Source organism: Benincasa hispida, chromosome 12, assembly GCF_009727055.1.
Source record: "Benincasa hispida cultivar B227 chromosome 12, ASM972705v1, whole genome shotgun sequence".
NCBI lineage: Eukaryota > Viridiplantae > Streptophyta > Magnoliopsida > Cucurbitales > Cucurbitaceae > Benincasa > Benincasa hispida.
This window is the reverse complement of record NC_052360.1, coordinates 57,155,132-57,164,525: the sequence shown is the minus strand read 5'-3', so window position 1 is coordinate 57,164,525 and position 9,394 is coordinate 57,155,132. Positions and strand designations below refer to the sequence as shown.

The 9,394-nt window shown below is 33.6% G+C and overlaps 1 protein-coding gene across 4 annotated transcripts; it reads left to right on the top strand.

Moving 5' to 3' along the window:
- The first annotated feature begins 719 nt into the window (after positions 1–719).
- LOC120068166 (AP-5 complex subunit mu) lies at positions 720–7,056 on the top strand. 4 transcript variants are annotated; one of them, XR_005479113.1, is made up of 10 exons: positions 720–937; positions 1,355–1,501; positions 2,517–2,825; positions 2,923–3,203; positions 3,319–4,214; positions 5,000–5,056; positions 5,870–5,917; positions 6,403–6,477; positions 6,627–6,687; positions 7,039–7,056. XR_005479113.1 is itself a non-coding variant. In XM_039019872.1 (9 exons), exons 1-8 carry the CDS (start codon positions 870–872, stop codon positions 6,472–6,474), a joined length of 1,878 nt encoding a protein of 625 aa, XP_038875800.1. In that variant the 5' UTR covers positions 720–869; the 3' UTR covers positions 6,475–6,477; positions 6,627–6,797. The 4 variants fall into 4 exon arrangements, 2 of the variants coding, with proteins under 2 accessions (XP_038875800.1, XP_038875799.1); XR_005479112.1 differs by lacking the exon at positions 7,039–7,056 and adding an exon at positions 6,789–6,980; XM_039019872.1 differs by lacking the exon at positions 7,039–7,056 and having other exon boundaries at positions 6,627–6,797.
- The last annotated feature ends 2,338 nt before the right edge of the window (positions 7,057–9,394 follow it).

Below are 9,394 nucleotides of genomic sequence, written 5' to 3'. Positions count from 1 at the left end.
AGCCTTTCTTAGATGACTGGCCGTAGGCTTAATGATCTTCTTGGATGAGCCTTTAGGCTTGATGATCTTCTTGATGATGGGTATTAGAAGCGTATTTCGTGGAGTTAAACTTGTGTTAATGTAGATTTGATGCGGATGTGGTTCGATTTTTAATACTTTATCCATTGACTCCGCATGGATATTCTTGAAGTTGGAGTCTTGGAAGAATACTTGCTTCAGTAATCATGGGATCTTCTCAATTGGTGACCCCCATAAATGAAGAGAACTCCTCTATTTATAGTGTTCTCAGGTAGGTTTTGTGGACTTGGCTTGGTGGTACATGGACCTGACCCTTGGGCCCAACTAATTAAATTTGGGTCTTATTTGACATTTGGGTCAAATTAAACATATTTTTGGGCTAATATTTAATTGGGTCAAAACAATTAATTTGATCAAACCGTCAAGAAAAAAATACATACAACATCTGGACTCACTAATTTATATATTCAATTTCAATTTGGGACATATGTAAATCTTCAATTGGTCTCAAATTTCATTATTTATATTTTCGTCTAAATGACATTAAAATTTATGATTGGTCCAAATTTTTTTATTTAATAGTAATATTATTATATTATATTTTCTCCCTATTTATATTTTCATGTGCGCTTCTCAAATTCATTTTTAAATTTGGATTTTTCTTTTTTTATCTTGAATCGTTTTTACTTTTAAGTTTTATCCCTACCGAGTCTTCCACAAATGAAAAACCAACGAATTTGCCAGTTCCCAAACCAATAGACAGCACCGCTTCCTGGCCATCATCTGCATCCATCTTTCTAAGCCATTCTTCAAACCGATAGTTATTGAACATCCGTCGCGGAGAAGAAGCCATGCCTGACGGTTGCAGCATCAGAGCCATTTGGATCTTCAGCAACTTCGACGCTGTTATTTTCTCCAGGTTAGCTCTTGTTCTTTTGATTTTCCTTGAACGCATGAACAAGAATCGATGTAGTTTGGATTTTTCTTTGGCGTCGCAATTGAATTGCTCGATCATTTCTTTTCATTTTAGAATTCATCCGTTTGTTTTCTTTTCGAATTAGCGATACTTGCTTGATACCGTTTCTTCTCTCTATGGAATCGTACTTCAAATGTAGAACTACTTCCTCACTGGTAATTAACTTTTGGTTTTGATGTTTCTGGTGGATATTTTTGGTGAGGCATTTGAGAGAAGGGAAGTTGAGAAAAATTGCTACAAGGCAAACGATGTGGTTGTATATTTAATAATGCCGGATTCTTCATAATTCAGTAGCCTAATATTCGAATTTCACCTTTATTTCATTCTCTAAGTCCTTCTTCGATTGCCTTTTCTTTACAGGAGGTTTCCAGTGGTAGAGAGGCGGTGGCGAACTGCATGCAAGACCGAGAATGATAGATGTACGTCAGACGACATAACATCTAGCGTGTCTCCAGTACTTCCTAATGATTCGGAGTTAGCTGCTGCATTTGTTGAGAGAAAGAAAAGGTTAGTTGAGATTGTTATTTCTTTCTTTCTTTCTACTAAGTCGATGTCCTAGTTGTAATGTACTTGATTTTAGTGTCACTTTTCTGATGTACATCAAATGAAATATCAATCTCCCACAGATCTTTGTGATCATTAAGTGTTTGGTGTGATCTTAGTCTCACAAAACTTTTTCATTGCTAAATGTTATATCAATAAAACACATACAGTAGATATACAGTAGATTTTCTGGTGTTACAGAATATACTAAATACAAGCCGTTTTCATCACTAAGTGTGTCATGTAATATTGTTCTCACTGGTCTTTGTCGATACTTGATGTAATATCAATCAATTGCAGTAGATTTGCTGGCGTCATTGGTTTCATGATATGGTTGTATCTGTCTTTGTTATCATTAAGTGTGTGGCATGATCTTCTTCCCACAAGTTACAAGTCTTTATCATCGTGAAATGTAATATCAATCTATCACTTGCAGTAGATTTATTAATGCTAATGGTTTCATGACTTAATAAGTGCAAATCTTTGTCATCACTAAGTGTGTGGTTTGATCTTATTCTCAGAAAGTACTCTGTTGTTGCTTTTGATGAAGGCTGACTATGAATCAAATTTATGGAAATATGCTGTTATTACTTGTTATTTCATGCACAATTCAGAAAGGGAAACTTTCACAAACAAAAAAAAATGTCAAATTATTTACAGAAATAGCGAAAAAAACACTGATAGATTTCTATCAATATCTATCACATAGTATCAATAATAGACTTCTACCAGTTTCTGTCACCGGTAGATACTAATAGACTTTTATCATCCTCTATCAGCCTCTATAAAAAAAGTTTGAATTTTGCTATTTTGTGTAAATAATTTCTTTTATTTTTCTATTTTTGAAAATTCCCCATTTAGAAAAAAGGATTTTTTGGTCATAAAAGTTCTCAAGTTTTGATTCTCAAATTTGATGAGTGCTTGGTACTCCTCTCATCCTCCCCCTCTTTATTGCTATCAATTTTCCATCTTTGTACAGAGAGGGATCTGCCCATGGGTTTGGCATTCGCGTTATTCAGTCATCTGAGGGAAGTGATTCTTGGATCGATGACCCTATTACACGACATATCATTGGACTTCATGTGAAGAAAGAAGAAGGGAGTAGCATCTTTATATGGCCCCTAATACTGAACATAAAGAGTCATTATTCCATTCTTGTGTTGCCTTTGGTTGAACCACATCACATAAAACATTATGCAAGTTTGTGCAGAAGATCTGATTGTGGTAGTGCTATTGGAGCAGAAAGTTCCTTATCTTCCCTACTGCTTGATCTTCCTTCCATTACAGGGTAAGGTAAGTTATTTGCTCTATTTTATTAGGAGTAGAATACCATCTCTAATATTTCAATGGCCCTGAAGTGGACCAGTTTTATAATTATTCTACAGGGCATTCGTGGTTGCTCTTGCTATTGGTGATGTAATCACTGGTGATGTGGTTGAACCTGATGTCCTCGTCAGTTCATCTCCATCTGTTGGGGGTTTATTGGATTCATTAACAGGCAGCATAGGAATATCAGGAATCTCTGCTAGGGCAAAACCTGTACCCTCTCCCAGCACATCTGGCACTCCTTCTAGCAATACCGTGGCAGGAGCTCTTAATTCAGATGTCCCTAGGCCTTTGGATAAAGATGCACTTAGATCTTTCATAAGCAGTTCAATGCCATTTGGTTGGTATTTGGTATTACTCTATATCACTTTTTCAAAATTTATTTCTTTGTTGGTGCAGGTTTATGTATCTGACTGGCCTCCTGTTTCTCTCTTTTGGTGCTAATTATATGCTAGGAACACCCTTGGATCTAAGCTATACCAATATATTTTCTATCAAAGTAAATGGTTTTTCTTCATCAGATCTGCCTCCTGCTGATGTTAAACAACCAGCATGGAAGCCATATCTGTATAAAGGGAAGCAGAGAGTGATACTTACGATTCATGAGATCATTAATGCAGCTATGTATGACAGGGATGAGATTCCAGATAAAATATCAGTTTCTGGTCAAGTAAATTGTCGAGCTGAATTAGAGGGGTTGCCTGATGTTTCCTTCCCCTTAGCAGGGTCGAATAAGGCTCGTATTGAGGGCTTATCATTCCATCCTTGTGCCCAAGTTCCTGAACACGGTGTAGATAAGCAAGCTGTGATGTTTTCTCCCCCTCTTGGTAATTTTGTTTTAATGCGTTATCAGGCAATATGTGCTTCTGGACCTCCTGTTAAAGGATTTTACCAATTATCTATGGTCTCCGAGGATAAAGGTGCTTTTTTGTTCAAGTTGTGTTTGATGGAAGGTTATAAAGCTCCTCTGTGTATGGAATTCTGTACTGTGACTATGCCTTTCCCTAGAAGAAGGATTGTATCTTTCAATGGAACTCCTTCAATTGGAACAGTTTCTACCACCGAACATTCAGTTGAGTGGAAAATTTTAGCGAGTGGACGAGGGCTGTTGGGAAAAAGCATGGAGGCAACTTTTCCTGGAACAATTAGGTTTGCACCATGGCAGATCCAAAGATTGCATTCTTCAAGTTCTGTCACTGCTAGTGTAGAAGAGGTAGATAGTGATGTTGAGGCTGAAAGTGCAAGCAACGTGGTCAATATTGAGGAATTTTTAATGGAAAAAATGAGTAAGGATCTTCCTCCAGTCGAACTAGAGGAGCCATTTTCCTGGCAGGCGTACAATTATGCCAAGGTCAACTTTTCTATAATATTAAGAATTGCAACATTTATTTGCTTAAAGTTTGAAGTTAAGTCTTTTTTTAAAACACAATTTGAAGTTAAATCTTATCATAAAGTATCCGTGATTACATTCTCCTGTTAAATTGAACAACCTCATGTTTCCTATCATTATAATTTATTCTCAAATCCTAGAATTCGAATGTTAACACTTGTTCTGTCCCAGTGTGGCTCTATTCCTGTAATACATTTACTCCAGATGGGTGTTTCAGTGAGTTTGATAACAAACTAACTCGAAATGGAAGGAATTGTTGAATTTGTGCAAGGACCGATCATGGTTTTGAAAATATTTTTTTCCCAACACTTTTTAATTTTGTTATCATTTAGTTCCAACCACTGGTATAGCTTGAATGCCATGGCATGAAACCTTCTGCATCTTCTTCTTGCCTAGCTCATATTAAGAATCAAGGCATCAGAAAATGATTTTTATATAATTATCTTCTTGTGGTTAAGTGAAATGTCCCACTTATCTGTGCTGTCTGATGGCATGTTGGAAATTTTTTGTCTACTTACATGGAAATGCTGTTGTGAAGGAAGCTGCTCTGTATGATCATCAATATTTTTCTTTTGTTATTTTGTGTTCAAAAGGCATTTATGCTTATCCCGTAGCTGGGAAAACCTATTTGTAGGATTAATGATGGTTGGCTGGTACCGATTTGAGACATAGTTTATAGCAAGTTGTCTGAAACACTTTGTCTATTGATTCTTATCTCAAGTATTGTCTATTGATTCTTATCTCAGGTATCGTTCAAGATTTTAGGGGCATCGTTATCAGGAATATCTGTTGATCCTAAATCTGTGAGTTTCTGATCGTGCTTTGCAAATCTCATTCTGGTTTAGTAAGCTAGGCCACTTGTAGTACCGGCACTCATGCAGTGGATCAAACTGCTGAATGCATGCATTCAGCAGTAAATATAGATATTAAACCAGTATGGTTTTAGGTGTAGGTTGACGTACATGGAGTTTTTTTCTTGGGTTGTTAGAGCTTGCTTGCCCAGATTTATTCCACCCCCATTTGAAGTACATTTTCAGCATTCTTTGACAGCCACCTCTTATGTTTATATCATTGTTGAATCTCTTGAATCTCTTCTCATTTTTGTCCGTGCCATTCTAATTCAACTAAACCCTAAGGTTACCAGACAAACGATGTACAATTTCTTTTCTCCCTCAATGTTGAATTCTCTGGTTGTCGATGACAAAATTCTTCAATTATTTGTTAAATCTTATTTTGCTCCTTTTTTTTTTTGATGGTTGCTCCTGCTTGTGGGTTTTGTTTTTTTGTTTTCTTTTATTTGCCTTTTATTCTTCATTTTTTCTCAATCAAAGTTGGTCTTTTGTAAAAAGGAGAGGAAAGAAAAACTTTCCTCCCCTTTGATTTAATTGAGTTGTGAAATGGTTTTTTCTTCATCTTCATTCTTCTCCCATTACGACTCTTGAAGTATAACTTCTTGACATCCATTTTGCCTATCTCCAATAATGCCCAGAATATTTATTCTTGAACGAATATCTTCCCCTTCCTTGCACACAGATAGCTTGTTTTGTGTTTGATTTTATACCATATGGAATTGAAATATATGTTCCATAACTACTTGAATTTTTGTGCTCGTTCAGGTTAGCATTTATCCCGCTGTTAAAGCTCCAGTTGAATTTTCAACCCAGGTTTGTAATTTTACTATAGTGGGCTATTTTTTTAAAAAAATATTTTGTTTTAAAAAATATATTTAAAGTGTGGTACTTTTTTTCAAAAGTACATGTATAATAAGAGTGGGGGACTAGAATCATAGATCTCTTGGGTAGCTAACACATTTGTATGCCAGTTTTTTTAAAGTTTTTTCCCCCACCTACTACTATATGAATCAGTCATATAGTAAATAAAAGGAGAGAGGCAAAAAAGAAAAACCAAAATGTCTTTTTTCCTCTGTTCTACAACTCCATGTATAAGCTTCCATCACATAGCACATTCTTCTAGTATAGTCAAATTCGAACTTTGCACTTTAAACATGCAAAGCTTTTAAAAAAAATTTCCCTATAATGAAATGAAAAGCACTTCTTGTCTGTTAGCTATAATATTGTCGGGTTTCTGTTTATTGAGTTTCTAAAAAAATGTGTTGACCTATTTCTCTCATTATCTAAATGCTGCACAGGTAACTTCAGGGGATTACATTTTGTGGAACACCTTGGATAAGTGCCCATCTGTTGCCCCAGAAAAAATATAGCTGGTAAATGCCACTTTGTTACACAATTTTCGTGATTTTCAGTGGCAACCAGTCTATTACGATTTGGTCATCTCTGCACTTTACGAAGATCTTCTATATTTGCTCTAATAAGGACTTTGTATATTCTTATTGAATTATATTATTTGTTCAAGATTTGTCACACCGGTCAACAAATGATTCCCCGCAGCAGAATTCTGCAGATATATCCTTCTGGTGAGCAGAATTTTGCGCTTGTCACTTTGTAGTCTTTGTTACATTATTCTCTTTTGTACTTTCAACAGTCAAATCTTATTTTACATGCACCGTGAAATTAGGGGTCCAAATAGACGATCTTGTGCTTGTTGAAGACTGCCCTTTTGAGATACTATAATGGTTCTAACATTATAATCCACCAAGATTAGTTTTAGAAAACACTGACTATTGTGTTAGGTTACTATTCAATTTTGTAGTATTCTGATTTGTTATGAAGATGAGTTTTAGAAAACACTGTGATCCTTGTGTTAGGTAACTATGCAATTTCGTTGTACTTTGAATTGTTATTTCATTCTCTATATATTTTGATAGAAAAAAAAATATGCTCTTGAAAAAGAGATGACCCAATTCGTCGCTGGAGTTGGGCTGAAAATGGGCGTCGACCATCCAATTAGATTCATGGTGAATTGGTGAGTGGTTGAAATTATCTTCATGCACACGCAGTATTAGAAAAGCAAAGTTACTACTTTACCCCGTCGTATGGTGTCATACATTTTAGTATTAGTAAACACAACACATTGTTCGTCCATGTTTTGAAATTTATTTTTAAATACTTCTTTTGTCTGCAAAATTAGGTAACTCACATTCTTTTGTTATTTTAATAAGAATTGCTATTGGCTATTAGGTGATATTTTTGTCGAATAAAGTCGTTAATACGAGGAATGATTGTTCAAAACTTTTTTTTTTTTTTAAATGTGATAAGAAATTAAATTGAGGATTTTTGAAATTGTATGACTAAAAAAAATTGAAGAAGATAGATAGATGTATGATTTCCGTCATGTCATGCACATAAGCTAATGATTACATAAGAACATCAAAATCATTGTGCTGAATTTTCTTTATATAATAGATTTATATGTTTCTTTTGATATATATATAAATAATTCTTATTTTGAAGCAGTGGGCACCTGCTTGTCCCGATCTCATTATCAGTGCATGCAGAGGAACTTTTTGGTACTCTCTAATTGCACTTGTCTGCCTGGATGGCTATTTGATGCCCCTCACAATCAGCCTCTCTGGCTTTCTTAAGGTACTCCTTGGTACCCTCAAAATCCTCTCTATCAAATCCTACCTTAGACCACCCTAGAGAGAGAGAATCGCTCATAATTCATACACATATTTTTTTTAAAAAAAATAGATAAGGATAAAATATATTTTTTTTGTTGTTTAGTTTCTATTTTATTTATAAGTTTCTATAGGTTACATATTTAGTTTTTTAATTTTGAATTTGGTTTAAATTTAGTCTTTCGAGTTCAAAATGATTTTACCTTTGAAATTTGAGTTTTGTTTCAATTTGGTATTTAGATTTCAAGATTGATACGTTTAACCTTGATTTTTCACTGAATACTCATTTTCTATCTTTAGTGTTAATGTCTATTAATTAATTTAAAATAATTACGAGAATGATGATGAATTAAGTTTTACTATTTTTTATTTTATATTAGTTTATAGACATTATCACTACCGATTGGAAGTGAGTATTTAATAATAAAAAAAAAATGTTAAAAGTGTAATATTGAAACATTACTCAGATTTCAAGGATATAGTTGTAACATTTTGAGACTTAAATTTAAACTAAGTTTAAAACTTCAGGACTAAAAGTGTAACATTTTAAAATCTACTGACCAAATGAAAATTTTTCCCAATACCTAAGGATTAAAAGGATATTTTTTTAGAAAAATATATGAAATTTACCAGAGAAAAGACATCAATTTAAATTTTAAAGAACATTTTATCTAAATTAAAACATTACCATGGATCATTGTTTAAAAAAAAAAATGAATAAATCTGATTTCAAGTTTAAATCTTGTTTTGTTCCTGAACTTTCATAGTTCTTTATGGTTTCCAAACTTTTAAACAATATGTTTTAGTGTTTGTATATTGTATAAAAACCATTCTTATCCTTTTATTAGTATTATTTTGTTAATCATTTTAACTAGAATGTGATGTTCTTTTCTTCTCAAAAAAAAAAAAAAAAAGTGATGTGCTTTATATAAAGTAAGAATAGATTTAAGTTTAGTTTGTAATGATTGTTTGGGGAAGCAATTAAAATTGTAGAAATTGAAATAAAATACCTATGAAGTTCAGGCCAAACCAAAATATTATATAAATTTTTTTCTTTAATTTAAAAAAATTAAAACAAATCTTCGTAATTCTATTGATGCAAGTATTTAAAAAGGCACATTTATTTTTGAAAATTTGGTAAATTTCTTGAGAGAATGGAGGGAGGATAGAGATGCGCTTGTCACACTTTCTTATTCTCAAGTTGAAAAGATAGGGAGTAATCATTAATGTTGCTCTAAAGAATCTTATTTGTTACATTAAGAACCTAAAAAGAAAAAAGAAAAAAGAAAAAGAAAAAGAAAAGTATTTTTAGAGTTCCAAGACGTGGGTAATGGCACATTAAAATATAGCACAATCCACGCTTTTCAATGTTAAAAAAATCTGAATTGGGGTTGGAGTTTAGACTTTACCCAAATATTTTTGTAGAGAGAATGTTTTAAGAGGGATAAAAGTGGAATTGATAAAAAGTAATTAAACTTTTGTGTAGAGGGTTTGGAACAGAGGGAACATGATGCCCTCCATGCGTACAACTCCATGCCTTACTCTCTCTTTACATTATAATATTGCTTTCCAATTTCCATATGGTTTCTTGTCACAAGATGGG

Excerpts from the sequence above, each read along its gene's own strand:
- LOC120068166 (XM_039019872.1), top strand. The coding sequence starts at position 870 with ATGCCTGACGGTTGCAGCATCAGAGCCATTTGGATCTTCAGCAACTTC. Across the intron at positions 2,826-2,922 it reads GATCTTCCTTCCATTACAGG|GGCATTCGTGGTTGCTCTTG; the intron begins GTAAGGTAAGTT and ends ATTATTCTACAG. Across the intron at positions 5,918-6,402 it reads CAGTTGAATTTTCAACCCAG|GTAACTTCAGGGGATTACAT; the intron begins GTTTGTAATTTT and ends AATGCTGCACAG.